The sequence below is a fragment of the Sinohyriopsis cumingii genome, chromosome 3 (genome assembly GCF_028554795.1).
Source record: "Sinohyriopsis cumingii isolate HCF-2022 chromosome 3, ASM2855479v2, whole genome shotgun sequence".
Classification (NCBI taxonomy): domain Eukaryota; kingdom Metazoa; phylum Mollusca; class Bivalvia; order Unionida; family Unionidae; genus Sinohyriopsis; species Sinohyriopsis cumingii.
The window spans coordinates 11,109,336-11,131,980 of NC_142963.1; the positions used below are offsets into that span (position 1 = coordinate 11,109,336).

At 33.7% G+C, this 22,645-nt stretch overlaps 1 protein-coding gene across 1 annotated transcript in view; it reads right to left on the reverse strand.

Moving 5' to 3' along the window:
* LOC149802454 (nephrin-like) overlaps positions 1-22,645 on the reverse strand; it is a 69,671-nt gene that overhangs the window by 11,155 nt on the left and 35,871 nt on the right. Inside the window, exons 8-11 of the mRNA XM_089951512.1 lie at positions 9,194-9,490; positions 5,904-6,044; positions 4,653-4,683; positions 1,539-1,654 (exon numbers count right to left, since the gene is read on the reverse strand). Coding sequence (XP_089807638.1) covers positions 1,539-1,654; positions 4,653-4,683; positions 5,904-6,044; positions 9,194-9,490 — 585 coding nt within the window. The remainder of the gene's footprint in view (positions 1-1,538; positions 1,655-4,652; positions 4,684-5,903; positions 6,045-9,193; positions 9,491-22,645) is intronic.

Genomic DNA, 22,645 nt, shown 5'->3' on the forward strand with positions numbered 1-22,645 from the left:
ATGAAGAAACACATACGAATTTAACAGCCAATACATAATGAACACAATAACGAAGATGAAAACAGGCAACAAGCACAACTATCATGAAAACAGCACTAAAAACAGAACAGCTGCTTTAAGTCGGTTAAGCAATAGCAGCCATCTTGTAGAATATATATCTAGAGACAGTACATCTTGTAGAATATATATCTATAGACAGTACTCTTCATTATAGTGCCTGAAAATGGGGGCATACATGTAAATATTTCTCAGTAGTTGAGAGGTTCCTTTTCTACTTAAATGAATTTTGTCTCTGTGGCAGAGACCTAGGTTGACATCCTGGTTCAGAAGAAAGAAAGAAGTGCATTGTGAAATTTACTGTAGGCTGAAGTCTTCACATAAGTCAATTATCAGATCATTGATTCCTTTCATCCTTGTTTCCACACGGTGAGGTAGTCCTGATATCATTATTTTACACGTATCTGGGCTGCAATACCTGGCAGCATAGAATAAACTTTCAAAATCTGTTCTGATTTGATTTAGTGACCTAATTCCATCACTGGCATCATTTCCACCTACTAAAATAATAATCTGGTTGTATTTGGTTAGGTCAGTTGTCATTACTCTCCATGATGTTGTCCATTTTCGCACCTCTTAAGAGTCTGTACAACTGTTATAAAGAAGTCTCCTTGGTATTATAGTTTTCAGTATTGAGGAGCCAATTATTAGAGTCCTATCTTTTCTGGCTTGTGATTTCTGTATGAACACCTACATTATGATGATAATGAGTGCCAAATTTTGTCAGAATGGCAAATCAATTAAGTTTTATAGTTTTTGTTGAGATATTTTATTTCTGTTTAAGTTTAATTTTTTTATATAAAAATACACTTATGTAAATTAGGGAATAATTCACCATGCAACATGTAGCAGGAACTGTTGAAAGCTATATATTTCAAAATTTGTATATATATATATATATATATATATATATATATTTATATGTAACGTGTGCATGTGTTTTTGTGTGTGCAAAGCATTAAGGAACAGTCATTGGTCATTATTTTCATCTTATCTTTAGTGTTTTCTCCTTGAAAATGGCAGATGTGCCCTGTTTTTAAGTAAATTTTGATGCCTTTTAACTCCCTGAAAATGTAAGAAGAAACTGGATGATTTTTCTGCTTTTCTCTAGATGACTTTAAATGACTGTCTACAATACCTATGTACATATTATTATATGTATCATTTGCAATATCATTATATTATAATGCATATTTATGCACTGTTCTAATGATCCTCTCTCTCTTTCACTCTTTTATGTAGGGGAAGGGCTAAACCTAAGTTGGACAACTTGATTCCCAATCCCAACTGCTTCACGAAAATTTTAATAAAATGAATTTAACTTAAAACTAAAAACAGACAGTGGAATTGTTAAAAAGTAAAGTGCAAACTTGATGTTATTTTGAGAGCCCTCTTATCAAGAAATCACTTGAAACATGACTTGAGTTGACAGTTCAGACTTCTACAATTTATGGCAATAATTAACACAGACATTAATTTACCATTAAGTTGTAGATATTGACTTGCTTCAGCTTCTGTGAAGTGCAGTCCCTCGTATTCTTTTCCACTTTCCATATCTTGTTTGACAAAATTGGCTTTTATCTGATTTCTTCTCGTGCTTGATATGGAAAAGAAATTTTCACTTAAATAAAATGTGTTTGTAAGAGTAAAAGTAAAACACATGTCTAGCTTTGACTTAAGTTTATCTTCAAAATAGCAGTTTTTGGAGCATGTATCGCGAATGCTTAAGCAATCATGAATTGTGTATTTACTTCAGAATCACATGTATTGCTTCATGATACATGGAATTCAAGGTAAAAAAGGACAAATAAATATACCCCTTTATGGATTGTGATATTAATATATAGTTATGATCTAAGTAAAGTGAATACAAAACATTTTCTTTTAATAATGAAATTCATTATCCATTAACACAAATATGTACTCAGTGTGAGCTGAATTAGGGCATACTGAAATGGTATAACCTTTCTCACAGAGTTACATTTTTTGTAATGGTAGTTTGATTGAAAATTTATGATACATGCACAATAATTATTTTCTTACACTTGTGACTTTTTATGATAACAGGTCATGGAGTGCAATTGGTAATTCCTTGGAGTACAAAATAAAAATAAAAACATTTATCTGAATGTAATTTTTGTTTCATTCCTTTGAAAATGCTTATACATATAAACTATACATAGGCAGTGAGTCGATGCAAAATCCTGTGCAATATAAGATACCATTCATTTGCCTGATTTATCGGAATGTAAAATCCTGTGCAATATAAGATACCATTCATTTGCCTGATTTATCGGAATGTAAAATCCTGTGCAATATAACATACCATTCATTTGCCTGATTTATTGGAATGTAAAATCCTGTGCAATATAACATACCATTCATTTGCCTGATTTATCGGAATGCAAAATCCTGTGCAATATAAGATACCATTCATTTACCAAAACAAGCTAAGCCTGTAAAGCATACTTAGTGCATGTGATCTTTTACTGTGCATAGCAATTTAATATCATATTCTAATAATGACATCACTGTGAAATTAAAAATGTATTCAGGAAACTATTTTGTACAAGTTATGGCTGAACATATTATGTAACAATTTCTAAAGTTACTCTGATTCTGATATTCCTCATGATATAACCAGAAAACTTTTCAATAAATTGGAATTCAATTTGCCCTGATATGATTTATTATTCCAACATCGATTCAATAAATGCAAGGAACTGACTTGCATTATACCTTTTACATGGAATTCAGTTTGCCCTGATATGATTTGTTATTCCAACATCAATTACATAACTGCAAAGAACTGAGTTAGATACCTTTTATACAAGTGGTAGTTCCATTGATTTGGATGTAGCGGTTTTCATTAAATACAAAATTGAGTTTAAAAATAAAATAAATTCAATATCTGTTTAAAACCCATATTTGTCAATTCAACAATATATTCATTTACTTCATTATTCATTCAGTTAGCCAGAATTACTACCCTTTTGTAGTTCTTAAAGGTATTATTATTGTTAATAAAGAGACAATCAATTATCTGGGATATAATGGACAGCTACATCACATTATATTCACAAACAGATGGTGCTCTTGCTCCTGCTTTTGTAGGTCAATACCAGGAAGGCGGCCATTTAATGATTGTAGTTCAAACCAATAAAGTGTGATATCCACAATTTTGAAATAAGACTTTTTAAAAATGTATATACTGTATTATTTTCAATAATACTAATAGTTTTTGTAAGAGTTATTTAATCAATGACATTTTAATGCTAATACCCTCAGATCCTTTTACTGTAGTTTGCATTTTAAAGATGAGTCATTTATCGATTGTGCAGATTCCTTTCTAAAGTTCCAAGGTTGATTCATACTATTAGTACAAGTAAACATCACATGATTTGACAAGGACATGAGTTCCTACCAGGCCAGTCTGATATAATTTATGTTTATTCAGTGTAAAACAGCTGATTTACTTTATGAGATTGGATTATTCTAGAATTTATTTGCTATGATCTATCTATTGCATTTTAGTAATCTATATATTAGAAAGATTATGTAAAATTAGGCAATCAAAGTAGTACCAACAGTGTTGGAAGCTATTCAGTTATTTAATTTATTCATTCATTGGAATTACAGTGCTCAAAATAGTCAGATTAATTGGAATAATAGCTGTCAAGGAAATGTTGTGAATTCATTTAAAGACTATTCGGATATTCATCTCTGTTATGCAATCACTGAATTTATTTTAAGACATTTTGGAATTATATGATAATGATTTTGTGTACTGTAGACACATCATTACATTATAGACCATCATTTGGAATTCTTTTGGAACTCATTTGGCTAAGTCAATACTTATGGAATTGACAGAATTTTTAGGACTTTAGGATTTCATTCACCAAACTGTAACTTTCAGTTTCCACTGCAGGGAAATAAAATAATATTTTCAATTTTCCAAAACCTACTGGTTTTCATTCTTTCTTGTTACTTATTTAAGAACACAGAGTTGTAATGACTGTCATCTTATTATTTTCATTTTGGTTTGTCACCATCTCTTAGATTGTGTTCGAAATGTGTTGAATTTGTACATGGAAAGACAATCAGCTTGTCTTTCCACATACAGATTCAACACATTTCTAACATGATCTAAATATTTATAAATGATATAAATGTAAGAAATATATCGATTATGTCTCCTTTATATAATACAGTTAGATATGAGAATGTGTAATGAATGAATGAATCAAAGGAATTAGAGTCAAAAGTGACTCAAGGTCTGTAACAACATGCTTTTTAAAGATTCCAAACGAAGTGTATCTTTAACAGTTAGTGCTCACAATAAAATTGAGTTAACTTCATTCAATTTACATCTCACTTAAACTTAGTCATTTTCATAACCAATTTTTAGAGCTTTTGGGTTCAATTAGAGAAAATTATGTATTTAAGATATATTCATAACATTTTACCCAAAAACTTTATATATTCAATATATATAATCTAAACATTAAGACCTTTGGCCCGTTCATTCATTATTTGGCATTTTTGTGTTTGTGCAATAAAATATTACAAAGTGAGATGAACACTATGCTTACCTGTCTTCCATCTCCCTTGTTACATTACTGTCTGTAATTGAAACAATAATACATTCACTACACACAAACAAAACTAGCTGTCATATCCTTTCAAATTCAATCCAGATTTTGGAGATTGTTTAAAGTTGTATTGACATAAAGACAGATGATGCATATATGTAAATACATTTGAACAGGTTTAATGAAACAAAAATAGTTGTCATATCCTATATTTAAATTCAATGCAGTTGCAATGAAGCCTAATATAAACAGTGACTTTAACAAGATTTTGAAATCCAATGACAATCTGCAAAACATAATTGTTCAAGTTATGTTAGTTATATTATTTAAATATAGGTATATTATGTACATGTGTATATTATGTGAATATAGGTAATTATGGACTTATAGGTATATTACATGATTACAGGTATAGTATATGTATATAGGTATATTACATGCATATATGTATATTGTGTGCAAATAGATATGTACATACAGATATATGATTATAGGTATATAACATGTATATAGATATATTACATGCATATAGGTGTATGATATGCATATAGGTGTAATGACATGTATATAGATATACTGCTTGCATATAGGTATATTGTGTGCATATATGGATATTATGTACAATAGTTATATTACATGTATGTTAGCATCAATATATATTAGTTGTTTAGTCAAATGTTCCTTATGAAAAGTTATATTCATTGCAAACAGATGTATTTTTCACTGTGTCAAATTACAACTCATTAAAATGTTAAAAAGGAAAAGTGTTGCTATTAAAGGACATTTAATGGTTTCAAATATATACTGTAATATGAAGTTGCAATTGAAAGATACAAGATAGACAGGAGATGGACAGAACGAAAGACATACAAATTTACATAAAAAACTAACTTCCCTTTTGCCTGAATTTGAGACCATACATATTATATTTTCTAAAACTTATGAAAGACCTGTTAGATTATAACAGACTCTGTTAATACATATTTTACAATGACAGTTCATATTACACAGCTAAAATATGATGATGTAAATGAATTGTCACTAAATATAACAATACAGGTGTGGTATAACGTCAACATATAATGAGAAACCACTGAATGTATGACTGAGCTATCATAAACTAATTTAACATGTTAACGAGAATAAATTATATATCTTGCCTCTATATATTTTTGCCACTTCTTTACACATGCATTTTAAATGGTATTTATTTTACTTTTTCTAGTTGCTGTTGACAATAATCATTCTTACCAAGTTCATTTTGCTTTCTACGTTTATTTCTTCTCCAAAGGAATATGCCTATTAACACAACTAAAATGATGACAAGTCCGGCACTTAAGCCTCCGGCAACCCCAGCGACTGGTATTCCAGAACTTTCAGATGCATTTAGTACTGTAAATATGAACAACAGTAACTTAAATTATATTTATTCATGGTGAAGACTTTGTCCAGTGAGCTATAGATCGATTTTTACTGTGGAAAAAAAAGCATATCAAAATTCATATTACAGGACAGGGTCAGAAAATTTAAGAAGCACAGGCCACATTGTCTAGTTTCTATAACAATGATGTAAAGTAATGTGATTCCTTTTAGTAAAATCCAATATAACCACATCATTGTTAAGCCAACTGTTGGGCGCAGTACATCTGATTTGTGTTTATTACCCCTTCACTTCATTCATTGCATGATTGGCAGATGGCACCAATGATGCACATTCTTTGTCTGTATGTAGTTGGGCATATGCCTATAATTTTAACTACCAATGCACTGGTTCTAATTGTGAAAGCCAAGGATGGTCAAAGGGAAAGAGTCCTGATGCTTGTATGTTGATAATGTGGACCTCACACTGGATGGTGTCACTTAAGTGGCAAACTTAAGTGGCAAGACTTTACTCGGACTGACTGACTGATTATTGCTTTCATTATGTGCATGCAAAATTTCATTTAAAAGGAATGACAAGATTGTCTACATTCCACTATGATAATTCCATGGATGTTCATGAGGTAAACTCTGGTGCCTGGAACAGCAATAGCATTATTCTTGTAGCTGTTGGTAAAATCACCTGCATTCTGAATGTTTTGAATCCTAGCGAGAGCAACAGTTGCATTAATTGCTGTCACACCAATGACCAATGTGAGCTGTCAGCCCTTAAGTATATGGTCTTGAAGTCAACAACAATGATGGCTCCAACACTGGCTTGGCATGCCAGGTGGTCAAGTATATCAGCAGCTGTCGATTCATTGGGGATGATATTAAATGGTAGGGGGAGGGAAGGAGAATGGACTGGAAGTTTTTGCATCACAGATACTAAAGGCAGCCCTAACATGAAATCTCATCATGTGCAAGCACTAGCTTTAATCTCAAGGGTGATAGAACATGCCAGCTTACCAGCCAATTGTCTTTTAGGGTACGTATCAATAACTCCTGCATTCTGCCTTCAACAGTCCACATCAATGTGGTTTTCCATGGCAGACAGTACTCAACTCTCAATAAGATTCACAAATACAGGAATGACTTGTACCAGGGTGCTGTTTTTCCATCAAGAGTTGAAAGTTTGGGTCAGTAGGCATAATGGAAGCATGCATTACCGTTTCAAATGTACCCATGCTGTGTTTCTCATCAAGAATGATGATGTCTACCTGCAGGCTGAATGGTGTCATGCTCAGAACAACTATGTTGTTGCCTAGCGCAGTTGAAATGTTGTATCATCATCGGCTAAACAAAATTTCTCCTCATGCTCTACATCAAACTGAAGGAGAGTGTGAACCACTGGTTTGGCATAAATCAGAGACTAACCTATGGCTTAGGCATACTCATTCGCAATCTGGTACATAACACCAATCATAGCATCAATACTGGTTGCATAGCTCTTAATGGTCTATGTTTTCTTCTTGGAAAGAAATATCCTCAACCAAATTCAGTACACCCTTGCTTACCAAAATGGGTGGAAATCATTTGACAAAGCCATAAATATGGTTTGGAGATGAACTCTGAAAAACTCAGTGAATCTGTCTAGTTAGAAACCTAATATATAAATAACATATTTATTCTAACAGACCTTCCCCACCACCTTAAATAACTAGCCACACTTTTTCCACACAAAAAAAGAAGAAATTCCTACTTTAATGATGCTTATAGATCCATATACAGTATATCCATTACAGTATGTCCAAAGAATTAAAACATTTATGGATGTTTTCAGTCAAACAGTAATGTACAGTATGGAATCTGCACCATCCCCAGGGCATCTGTTATAATAACTACAGTATGTTTAGATAATCAGAAGTGTTTGACCAATCTAAATTGACAATCACTTGGTAGTGGAAGCAGCTTGCTCAGTCTGATTTGACTGAACTACCTCTGTCATAGGATAGTAATGTGATGGACAAGTAGGAATGTTGTTTTATTATCTGTAACTTTGACTGTTTAGCTATATACATATATTTATGCATGTGCAAGCATGTGCTCAAATTACATTTTTGTCATACTAACATTGTTATCTAGCCACCATTCATGCACAACCTTGTAATCTATAATAATTATCTTTTCAACAGTTAGAGGCCTTGATTCAGTGAACTATGATACAGTATAGGTAGAAGGTTAATCATTAATTTGTTCTTCCAACAGAATATTATAAGAAACATCTTTTCTTGTAAATAAAAGAATGAGGTCAGTATTTAATGTACAGGGATAAATGAAATGTCAATGTAAAGAGTCTATGTGATTTGGATTCTGAATGTAGCTTAAACGATTATTCAGTCATATTACTATGATGTCTGCCCAACTACATTATCTGGACACCAGACTGACCAGTGCTAACACTAACCTCTTAAAGCTGAGTGCCTAGTGAGGCAGCTGTAAGTACCGTTTTTATAAGTCTTTGGTATGACTTGGACAGGGTTCAAACCCGCAACCTCCTGCAGCTGCACTCAAACCACTTAGGCTACTAGCTAAGTTGTAACCACCTTGCTTTAAACCCTATGTCACTAAATGTACATATTCATAACTAAGGATAACACCATTTTCTAGATCGTCATTCTGGTGGACATGGTAATCCAGATCACGATTTTCATTAAGGACCAGCTAGGTTTTATAAGAAGAAAATTCCAATGTCAATGTAACTAGTGTATCACTGAAATGAACTTTACCAAAGAGTCAATTCTGCACTCTTTATATCTAAGTTGACATATCACCTGTGTATTAATGATTTGGATTTTATATCCATACATATCTCGACACAAAGTTAACTGCTTTTATTCAATGATTTATTGATACATTGTTCCAGCCTCTGCTCTAAAATAGACAATTCTGCATCTTACAAGACATCCACCCTGCAAAAACTCTAAAAGTCCATTAAAGGTACAGGAATCAAATCTCATCAATTAAAACAAGACTGGTAACTCATCTTATCAATTAAAACAAGATTATTAATTGACAAACAGATTCCTTGCATAAAATAGTTCTAAAATTTGTTCAGTTTTGTAAAAGTATTTATTTTTGTGTGCTGCCTATTATACCTGATAATCTGACCAAACATATACCTGAGACTGTAGTGCTGATGACCTGCGTAGTCTGACTTTGTCCTATATAATTTTGGGCATACAACTGGAACTCATATGTGGTTTTCTGCTTTAGACCATTTACAGTGAAAGACTGCTTTTGTGCTTTTGTATCTTCTTGGATCGGATCTATATCCATCCAGGTCCCATTGGGATATATTCTGTACTGAATAACAAAATATTGGGTGTGGCCACCCCAAAAACCTGCTATCCATTCCAGTGTTACAGAGTCATGTCTTCTTTCAGCAACTGAAAACTCAGTAGGAATACCAGGCAAACCTGTTAAAGTGAATGCATTCACATATTAACATGATCAAAGAGTAAAAGCATACATATTTATGTAAATGGGGGGGGCAGATTCAAATTTGATTGTCCATGAATAATAATAATAATAATAATAATAATAATAATATTAATAATAATAAATATTTTATTTCACGAGTATAACTCAGTGTTTTATTTACTAGTGTTTCCTGAGACCCTGACAGGATGAAAATATTTTAAATACAAGAGAAGAAAAAAACAACAAACAAATTTAAACAAATTTAAAAATACTAGTTCATTCTTAAATACATCAAGTATAAAAGTACAAAGTGTATATGAATGCATTAACAGAATAAAAGTCCATATAAATATTTATAATGACTACCATCTTTCAAGATAACTGTAATACAATTTTGTTTTGAACATGTTTAGATTTGTTTCTGATCTAATTGCTTTGGGGAGTTCATTCCATAATAATTAGCACTGGAGTAAGTAAATTAAATTTTGTAAGTTATTTTTTTTTTGTGGAAATGGCATTTTTGCAACGACAATTTGTAACTGATCTCAATTTAGGTCCTAGTGACCATCTTTTTATTTAAAATCATGCTTGCCACTGAAATAGTGTGAACAAATTTCATTCTTTACTTTGAACATTAATATGGACATTTTGGTAGGCTGATCTGTATTCAAATTTCAATTTCAAGAATAGATTTATGGATGGTGTATCAAATGGTAAATTTAAGGTAATTCTTGCAGCCCAATTTTAAATTTTGTGGATTGTTTCAATAATACTATCAGTTGTATTTCCACAAATTCTGCAGCATTATATGCTGATATAGAAGTTTTCATTGATAAAAGAAACATATAGTCTTCTTGTATGTACAATTATCGTGATCAGCTTTAAATTCAATGTGTATTAGTCTGTATTTACATTCTGCTCTCTCTTCCTCTCCTCTCTCTCTCTGCAAATAATAATGTCTGTCGTACTCAGTGTATTGTATCATACATTACAACCAAACATGTTGTTCTGAATAAATCTGTAATCTAAAAATGAGAGATTAAACTCAAAGTTTAGTGTCCACTGGACATTAGCCAATCAGACATCAACCAATAAGACATCAGCCAATCAGACATCATCCAATCAAATATCAACCAATCAGACATTAACCAATCAGACATCAACCAATCAGACATCAGCCAATCAGACATCAGAAATAGTCTAACTCTGAGCAAGAGTATGTTCTGACAGTCTTGAGCTCAGCTTCCTTCCTACAAATCTGGTTCTCACCAATTATGGTCATACAACTCTGGTTCTCACACCAATTCAGAGCACTCAAATGATCATAATAATTTCTCACTGTACATCCATACAAAACTCTAGTTGCAACCTAAATCAAGTGTTGTGTCCTGTCTACTGCAATCTGTTTTCTTTTGATTGTGTATTACCTTTCCAGTCTGTAAAATGTTTGAAAATGTTTCACCCTGCTGTGGATGATGATGTGCCCTAACCCAATGACTTCATTTTATGCAGTGCATCTATAAGCACACAAACAATAATATCTGAAGTAGAGACAATATCAAAGTACTATAAGTACTGAAATCTGAACATGCATGCAACATACCTGTCAACTTTTTAAAAACCAACTAGGGTGATTGAATAAAATATGGGGAGATTGGGACCAACAATTTTGGGAGGTTTTTCACGGCATTTTTAAAGCCTCATTTTCACTCAGTATTGACCAATCTTCTGGGTCCAATACATGTGAAATAATAATAATAATAATAATGACAATGCTTTATTTATAGAGGGTGACTCATTAGACAAGGACTATTCTCCCTTAAGGCCCACTTAAGGAGAGTTTAGCAATGCACATTATATGAAGATAGCAATAATTACTGTTTATTTAACATGTTTAGTATTAAAATTATCTATTAGAAACACATACATGCTCATGTTATCTCTTCTTAAATAATCTAATACTTTCAGCAGATTTTACAAGTAGTGGAAGCTTGTTCCACAGAATATTGGAAGTTCTTTTTGATTTGCTCTATTCTTGGTTTTAGTGCTAGAAGGTTTCCATGTGATATTGATCTCAACTGGTCTGTTGAAAAAGGCCTGAATAAGTCCTGAAGATACTCTGGTGCAGTTCCATATAGACATTTATATAAAAGAACTGCCTTGTGAAAATCTGTCCTGTATGTATTGTGAACTATTTGAGTTCTATAAACAATGCTTTTGAGGGATGATCAACAGATGCATCTAAAATTACATGTGCTGCTCGTTTCTGAAGTTTATAAGTCCTGTCAAGCTCAGATTTGCAGTTTCCCTACATATTTGAACAATAATCCATTGTTGGAAGAATAAATGACTTGTAGTATAGATTGTGAGTTTCCATTGGTAAATATTTCTTGATTCTGCTGAGTAGGCCAATTTTGGATTAGAGGGTTTACAAAGCTTATCAATATGGTCATCCCATAATAAACTATTATCGACGGAAACACTTACAAGCTTTTGTTGTCTGACATTTTCTAACGGATGATTTGTTTGCAAGAGATAGTTCTGGGTTCCCTGACTTGTGTAGCTTTTGTGATGTCCCTAAAATCAAGCATTTTGTTTTACATTTATTAATTATCATCCTATTTTGTTGTGACCAGTTTGGGACTCTAATAAGATCTGAGTTTAATCTTGTTTGGATAACTTCATCAGAAGAACTAGATGTATAAAAGGTTGCATCATCTGCAAACAAATCTGTATTTGTGGATTCATTATTTAATGGTAGATCATTGATATAGATAAGGAAGAGAAATGGGCCTAAAACTGAGCCTTGAGGGACTCCTGATTGAACAGTGCAAGTTTGAGAACTAATATTGCCAATGCTTACTGTTGATACCTTTGGCTTAGGTATGATCTAGTTTAAAGATGGATTGTCAAACCTGTAACAGTTCAACTTTAGCAGCAAAATTTCATAATCAAAAAATCAAAGGTTTCTTTAAGTCAAGGAAAACAATCCCATGCATATGTCCATTATCCATTTCCTTCTGCCAAAGATCAATTAATCTGGTAAGTTCTGTTTGGCACAAGTGGTACTTTCTAAATCCTCATTGTTCTTTACGAAATAGAGAATATGTTTCAAAAAATGTATAGACCTGAATGGCTACATGCTTTTCATATTTTTTTGACAATACAGGTAGAATTGATATTGGTCTATAATTCCATGGATCCTCCTTTTCTCCTTTCTTAAATATAGGTGTAACCTTTGCACATTTCATTGTTTTTGGAAAATTATCAATCATTGTACTTAAGTTTATGATATGCGTTAATGACTTTGTTATTACTGGTGCAGCAATTTTAAGAAGTTGTGGACCAATACCATCCAATCCCAAGGATTTATTAATATTCACCTTAATTAGCATATTGAAAACATCAGCTTCACTAACATTAGCTATTGAAAAATAAATATCAGGAATTTAGCTTTTATAAATAATAGAAGAGCATCAAGTTCAATTGGGATATTAGTCTGGTTCTGAATACTCTTACTGGAGATGCTTATGAAGAAATTGTTGAACATTTCCACAATGCCTTGTACAGATGTTGCTATATCCTCATTTTGCTTAAGTCTTAGACAACTGTTCTTGTGTTGGTTCAGCTCTTTTAGATGCTTCCACAATGTTTTGGTACTCTTACTTTCATCAATAGCTTGTTTATAGTAGTTCTCTTTTGCCTTATCTATCAGGTGCTTAGTTTTATTCCTCCACTTTCTATAGCTTTTCATGTCTTTTTTCTTGTGGAAATTATCTCTTAGGTGCCTAGCCTCATTGATATTAGGGGTAATCCACTTGGGTGTTATTTGGTGTTTAACCCTATTTATTTTAATTGGGGCATGCTTGTCTTAGGCAGCATGGAACATCCGATACCATTTGTCTAAGGCAGTGTTGACATCAGCTATATTGCAGACTGATTGGAAGGGTTTGCAAACTAAATCATTTAAGAACATTTCCTCATCAAACTGTTTAAAGTCCCTGTATTGTATTTCAATGTCCTGGCCATTTTTAGATGATTTCAGAACATGTCTAGTAATACAAACAGGACAGACTAAAACTGTGGTCACTCAGTACATGCACTGGCACCTTAATTTCATTTATTAGTATAGATATGACCAACGATAGCAGCACTTTTATCTGTTACTCTAGCTGGGGTGTCAATTAATTGAGTAAGGTTGTAAGTTTCAAAGTTAATTATCCATGTTAATGGTGGAGTTTTCATGTAATCAATGTTAAAATTACCTAATATGTTTACTAAGTTTCTAAATCTTCCTTTAGTAATGCTTTTTGAATATGAACCTCAAATCTATCAATCCAATCAGCTGTGGAACTAGGTGGCCTGTAAACTGAACATAAGAGTATTGGCAAGGGTTACTTCGATCCAGATACTCTCTACCCCAATTACAAGTCTCCAGATCAACACGTCTGTTATAACTAATGGAACTGTCTACATAGAGAAGAATACCCCCACCTCCAACGGATTCTCTATCTTTTCTTTCAAAGTTGAACCACTGTATTTGGAGAGCCAAATCATCACTATGATCAGAAAGAAAGGTTTCACATAGACCTAGAATACTGACTGATCTAGTTTGCTGTAATATTAACTTTATCTCATTCAGTTTAGGGAGGATGTGTTGAATATTTAGGTTGATTAATTGCAGACCTCTTTTGAGCTGGCCATAGACATGAAAAGTTTGATCAGAGGATTCATTTTTAGACAAGGTAGTATGCCATGTATTGTTTTTAGACTTGACAGATTTCTTTACATTGCCCTGATTATTTACATAAACACATGAAGAAGATAACATACAAGATCCATCTGTTGTACCATGACCACATGCAGTGGATATATGAGAATGTTCAATATGAGACTGATTTACATACATACAAGAAGACATTGACATACTAGACACTTGAGGGGTCTCAGAGGGAGAAGTAACTTGAACAGTATCACACAGTTGTTTACATGTTAACAAGTTGCACTTTGTACACAAATCAGATATTGCCTGAAATCTGTTTATGGAATTATAATTATTACATTGAAAAGTATACACACATTCTAATTAATTTTTTGCTTGATATGTGTTGCAAAGGCTTGTACATCATTGCTTTCTACCTAATGGTATGTGCACAACTTTTGCTTATGTCCTAGTTTGCTACAAACATGGCAATGAATGTTTTCCATGCAGACACCACTGTGTTACATGACCGTGCTCTCCACAATACAAGAGTTGTCTGACTCATGCCCCTTTTACAAGCCTTATGTACTGGTCTATATTCTTAATGAGCATGGCAGTACCTCTGCTGGACAAGTAGATTTGGTCTCACTGGTATAATTGTTGGTTCACTTGATTGTCTTTGAAGAAGGTCCTGTATTGCGGAACAAAGAGTATTTGGAAATTTTCACACAACGTACAGGGTATCATTTAGTGAAGTCATAAGTACATTCCTTCTTGGCGGTAGACCTGAGATGATTATTTAACATTCTGTGTTTTTGGACCTGATGGCATACAGCAAGCTTTCATAATCATCCTCAATGCCCTTCAAAGATTGGCCATTACTGTAATTATTGCCACCAATGAGAAGAATTACAATATGATATGGTGACATATCCATTTCCAATATTTTTTCTGTAATAGTATTATTAGTTGCACCTCTATGGGTTTTTACATCAGTTTTATATAACCATCTTGTTCTTACTCCTTTGATTATTGATGATCATATGAGAAGAGATCTGTCTTTAATTATGTTGCCGATTTTGACAAGTGGGGGATTCAGATGCATTGCTTGGACTTCTTGATTTCCATGACTAGACTGACTGAGAGCTTGGTGACTGCTGTATTTAGTATTTGTATTTAATTTAGCTTCTTGCTGTGGGTAATTGGAGGTTGTCTTTAGAACAGTTCCTTCTGTACCTGGATATGATGTTTAGTGAGATACATGATGGTCAGTGTTTACAGTATGTCTGCTTTAACTGATTTTTGGCTCTGCCCATCTAACATCTGTAGAAGAGATTCCTCTTGTTTAATTGGTGATGTTGCATCTGTTTATGTGTATAATGATTTTTTTCTCCCAAACCACACACGTTTCTCCCTGTGATGCACTTATTTTCCTCCAGGAAGTGCCCTCTTCATATTCTGGTCAGCTTTGATCAAGCAAGAAAGTCAGCATGACTAATTAAAGATTAATCCTCATCATTGTAATTATCTTGTGAAAAGGACTGGCTCTCAAACACAATTCAAATAAATCATGTTCTGCAGTGTGCTAGGTAAGCACAGGCTTGAGCAATTAATTGGCAAGTACATGAAGCCCTATTTTGCTGTGAACATGTTGTCTCAAGCTACCATACATATGGCAACTATTTTTGCCACATTTTATATCACACCTTATTTCTTTATTCTCAACTCGAAAGGCTTTTAATGTTGTTTACTAAATAAGAAATTTATCCTAAATTAGTTTTCTAAGGGGAGATAAGCTGCGCACTATGTTTTTTATTCTTTCTTTTAATTTAATAATAGTAATTAACGTTTGTATATACAGTACAGTAATGCCAGGTGTTCACTCATGTAAGTTTCTTTGGTGGGAATGGAGATGCTACAGCATTCACATTGATCATTTTTGGGATTGAAACTAATTGCTGACAATTTAAGTATTGTGCCTTATTTTTTGTTATGGTTTATTTTATTATTTTATATATTTTAGTACTTTAAAAAAATCATACATTGGCATGAATAATGGTTAAACTTAACATTCTTTTTACTGAAGAAAAAAATTCTTTGTAGTGTGATAATGAATATTTTGACACGACAAAATTTATAGGTGATAAAATGGTTAGAATTAGGATTTTTTTAAATGTAGCTTTAACAATTTTTCAATCATATCGCTATGATGTCTGCAGTGTGGCAGTTTAAAGTGATGTCATGCCGCAGACATGTAGCATCGTGTCTCACCCAGTCACATTATCCTGACACCAGGCCAACCAGCCCTAACACAAACCTCTTAATGCTGAGTGCCTAGTGAGGCAGCTGTTAGTACCATTTTTGTAAGTCTCTGGTATGACTCAGCCGGGGATTGAACCCATGATCTCCCGCTTCTGAGACAGATGCCCTAACCACTAGGCCACCGGAGCGGTTAGGTGATAAAATGGAACATGGCTTCTGTGGATAGCATATATCTGTTGAGGTAGAACTTCTTGAAGGAGAAATGAAAATCTACAGACATAATTAATAATCGGGAGTTCCATGCAAAAATTGGGAGATAATTAGAAATTAGGAGGTAGGTGTGGAATGACCCCAATATGGGGAGTTTTTTCTTCCAGTATAAGAGTTGACAGGTATGATGCAAATGAAGGTATGTATCATGTACTTCACAGCAAAATTTCTTTTACACAAAATGCACTTTGCTAATCTACAGTGACACTTACAGATCAACTAGAATCACATGATTCATAATCCATGATGGCCTTAAGTCCACTCACAGAATAGGCAATGGTATGAATGCTTTATATTATAATTATTGCTATTTCTCAAGTTGACTAGAACATAATACATATTCCAAAGGTTTACATGACACAAACACACACACACACACATCATGTGACAGGACATGAAAGCATAAACATATACATTCATTTACAATTACTATAATGAGTTGAAAAATCCACGTACTATTATTTTACATTTTTATATTAAATTTTTATATCATTGTTCATAGTATTGTCTAGTGTCTATCCATAGAATCCAGATTTCAATGGGTGAAAATCAAAGGCCAGGGTAACACATCTACAGTTATTGCATCATTAATTAAGCTGATGTGTAACTTCACCTAAGATATCACATGTAAGGTATGCAGCATAGAATCTAATGTCTAACTGCTCATTCACTTGCACAAATATAGTCCACTAACTGCTATATTCATTCATTTGTACCATCTGCCTCAGCATTCTGGGTGATTTGCATTATCATCTGTCACTGTCTTCTGAGTGATTTGTATTATCAGCTGTCACTGACTTCTGAGTGATTTACATTATCATCTGTCACTGCCTTCTGAGTGATTTGCATTATCATCTGTCACTGTATTCCGAGTAATTTGCATTATCATCTGTGACTGCCTTCTGAGTGATTTACATTATGGTCTGTCACTGCCTTCTTGGTAATTTCAATTATGGTCTATCACTGCCTTCTTGGTGATTTGCATTATCATTTGTCACTGCATTATGGGTGGTTTGCATTATTATCTGTCACAGCCATCATGGTGATTTGCATTATTGTATGTCACTGCAGTCTGAGTGACTTGCTTTATCATCTGTGACTGCCTTCTGAGTGATTTGTATTATTATCTGTCAATGCCTTCTTGGCGATTTGCATTATCATCTGTCACTGCCTTCTGAGTGATTTGCATTATCATCTGTCATTGTATTCCGAGTGATTTCCATTATCATCTGTGACTGCCTTCTGAGTGATTTGCATTATGGTCTGTCACTGCCTTCTTGGTAAGTAGTATTATGGTCTGTCACTGCCTTCTTGGTAATTTGCATTATCATTTGTCACTGCATTCTGAGTGATTTACATTATTATTTGTCAATGCATTATGGGTGGTTTGCATTATTATCTGTCACTGCATTCTTGGTGATTTGCATTATCATCTGTCACTGCTTTCTGGGTGATCTGCATTATCATCTGTAACTGACTTCCTGGTGTTTTGCATTATCATCTGTCGCTGCCTTCTGAGTGATTTGCATTATGGTCTGTCACTGCATTCTGGGTGATTTGCATTATCATCTGTCACTGCCTTCTGGGTGATCTGCATTATCATTTGGCACTGCCTTCCTGGTGTTTTGCATTATCATCTGTCACTGCATTCTGGGTGATTTGCATTATTATCTGTCACTGCCTTCTGAGTGATTTGCATTATTATTTGTCATTGCATTGTAGGTGATTTGCATTATTATCTGTCACTGCATTCTGGGTGATTTGCATTAGCATCTGTCACTGCTTTCTGGATGATCTGCATTATCATTTGTCACTGCCTTCCTGGTGTTTTGCATTATCATCTGTCGCTGCCTTCTGAGTGATTTGCATTATCATCTGTCACTGCCTTCTGGGTGATCTGCATTATTGTCTGTCACTGCCTTCCTGGTGTTTTGCATTATCATCTGTCACTGCCTTCTGGGTGATTTAAATTATCATTTGTTACAGCCTTCTGTATGATTTGCATTATCACCTGTCACTTCCTTCTGGAAGATTTGCAAATCATCTGTCACTGCTTTATCGGTGATTTGCATTATCATCTGTGACTGCCTTCTGAGTGATTTGCACTATTGTCTATCACTGCCTTATGGGTGATTTGCATTATCATCTGTCACTTCCTTCTGGGTGATTTGCATATCTGTCACTGCCTTATGGGTGATTTGCATTATCATCTGTAACTGCCTTCTGAGTGATTTACATTATGGTCTGTCACTGCATTCTGGGTGATTTGCATTATCATCTGTCACTGCCTTCCTGGTGTTTTGTATTATCATCTGTCACTGCCTTCTGAGTGATTTGCATTATCATCTGTCACTGCCTTCTGGGTGATCTGCATTATTGTCCATCACTGCCTTCCTGGTGTTTCGCATTATCATCTGTCACTGCCTTCTGGGTGATTTGCATTATCATCTGTCACTGCCTTCTGAGTGATTTGCATTATTATTTGTCAGTGCATTCTGGGTGATTTGCATTATTTTCTGTCACTGCCTTCTGAGTGATTTACATTATGGTCTGTCACTGCATTCTGGGTGATTTGCATTATCATTTGTCACTGCCTTCCTGGTGTTTTGCATTATCATCTGTCACTGCCTTCTGGATGATTTGCATTATCATCTGTTACTGCCTTCTGGGTGATTTGCATTATCACCTGTCACTTCCTTCTGGAAGATTTCCATATCATCTGTCACTGCCTTCTGGGTTATCTGCATTATCATCTGTCACTGCATTCTGGGTGATTTGCATTATCATCTGTCACTGTCTTCTGAGTGATTTGCATTATTGTCTATCACTGCCTTCTTGGTGATTTACATTGTCATCTGTCACTGCCTTCTGTGTGATTTGCATTATCATCTGCCACTGCCTTCTGGGTGATTTGCAATATCATCTATCACTGCCTTCTGAGTGATTTGCATTATTATCTATCATTGCCTTCTTGGTGATTTACATTATCATCTGTCACTGCCTTCTGGGTGATTTAAATTATCATATGTCACTGCCTTCTGGGTGATTTGCAGTATCATCTGTTACTGTATTCTGAGTGATCTGCATTATCATGTCACTTCCTTCTGGGTGATTTGCCTTATCATCTGTCACTTCCTTCTGAATGATTTACACTATCATCTGTCTTTATCTGCTTGGTGATGTCTAACTGCTACAATCATTCACTTGTAGAAATACACACTACACCATAATTGGTATACTCATTCACTTTTACAAGTAGAGTACTCTGCTGAATGCTACACTCCACTTGTAGAAGAAATACATTCCACAGCCTAAATGCTATGCTCATTCATCTGTGCAAATATAGTTTGCTGTCCAATTGCTATACTCATTCATCTGTGCAAATATAGTTTGCTGTCCAATTGCTGTACTCATTCATCTGTGCAAATATAGTTTGCTGTCCAATTGCTACACTCATTCATTTGTGCAAATATAGTCTGCTTGTCCAACTGCTATACTCATTTATCTGGGCAAATATAGTTTGCTGTTCAATTGCTATACTCATTCATCTGTGCAAATATAGTTTGCTTTCAATTGCTATACTCATTCATCTGTGCAAATATAGTTTGCTGTCCAATTGCTGTACTCATTCATCTGTGCAAATACAGTTTGCTGTCCAATTGCTATACTCATTCATCTGTGCAAATATAGTTTGCTGTCCAATTGCTATACTCATTCATCTGTGCAAATATAATTTGCTGTCCAATTGCTATACTCATTTATCTGGGCAAATATAGTTTGCTGTTCAATTTCTTTTCTCACTCATTTGTGCAAATATAGTCCACTGTCTATCTGCTCAGCTTATTCATTTGTATAAACAGTTGGCTGTCCTAATGCAATACTCGTTCACTTCTACAGATTTGTCTAACTGCTATACTCATTCACTTATATTAATACCGTTGGATGTTCCATTGCCGTACTCATTCACTTCTACAGATTTGTCTAACTGCCATACTCATTCACATGTATAAATACAGTCTGCTAACAGCAATACTAATTCACAGGTATAAATACAGTCCACTAACTGCTATACTCATTCACATGTATATAGTCTTCTAAATGCTATACTCATTCACATGTATATAGTCCTCTAAATGCTACACTCATTCACATGTATATAGTCTTCTAAATGCTATACTCATTCACATGTATATAGTCTTCTAAATGCTATACTCATTCACATGTATATAGTCTTCTAAATGCTATACTCATTCACATGTATATAGTCTTCTAAATGCTATACTCATTCACATGTATATAGTCTTTTAAATGCTATACTCATTCACATGTATATAGTCTTTTAAATGCTATACTCATTCACATGTATATAGTCTTCTAAATGCTATACTCATTCACATGTATATAGTCCTCTAAATGCTACACTCATTCACATGTATATAGTCTTCTAAATGCTATACTCATTCACATGTATATAGTCTTCTAAATGCTATACTCATTCACATGTATATAGTCTTCTAAATGCTATACTCATTCACATGTATATAGTCTTTTAAATGCTATACTCATTCACATGTATATAGTCTTTTAAATGCTATACTCATTCACATGTATATAGTCTTCTAAATGCTATACTCATTCACATGTATATAGTCTTCTAAATGCTATACTCATTCACATGTATATAGTCTTTTAAATGCTATACTCATTCACATTTATAAATACAGTCTGCTAACAGCAATACTAATTCACAGGTATAAATACAGTCCACTAACTGCTATACTCATTCACATGTATAAATACAGTCCACTGACTGCTATACTCATTCACATGTATAAATACAGTCCACTGACTGCTATACTCATTCACATGTATAAATACAGTCCACTGACTGCTATACTCATTCACAAGTATACAGTCCACTAACTGCTATACTCACATGTATAAATATAGTCCGCTAACTGCTATACTCAATTCACATGTATAAATACAGTCCATTGACTGCTATACTCATTCACATGTATAAATACAGTCCACTGAATGCTATACTCATTCACATGCATAAATACAGACTGATAAATGGTATACTCATTCATATGCAAAAATACATTCCTCTAACTGCCATACTCATTCATATGTATAAATACAGTCCACTGACTGTTATACTTATTCACATGTATATAGTCCTCTAAATGCTATACTCATTCATATGTATAAATACAGTCCACTAACTGCTATACTCATTCACATGTATACAGTCCACTAACTGCCATACTCATTCATATGTATAAATACAGTCCACTAACTGCCATACTCATTCACATGTATAAATACAGTCTGCTAACTGCTATACTCATTCACATGTATAAATACAGTCTGCTAACTGCTATACTCATTCATATGTATAAATACAGTCCACTAACTGCCATACTCATTCATATGTATAAATACAGTCTGCTAACTGCTATACTCATTCACATGTATATAGTCCTCTAAATGCTACACTCATTCATATGTATAAATACAGTCTGCTAACTGCTATACTCATTCACATGTATAGATACAGACTGATAAATGCTATACTCATTCACATTTATAAATACAGTCAACTGACTTCTATACTCATTCACATGTATAAATACAGTCCACTGACTGCTTTACTCATTCACATGTATATAGTCCTTTGAATGCTATGCTCATTCATGTATATAAATATTGTCCTCTAAACGCTATACTCATTCACATTTATAAATACAGTCAACTGACTTCTATACTCATTCACATGTATAAATACAGTCCACTGACTGCTTTACTCATTCACATGTATATAAGTCCTTTAAATGCTATGCTCATTTACGTATATAAATATTGTCCTCTAAACGCTATACTCATTCACATTTATAAATACAGTCCACTGACT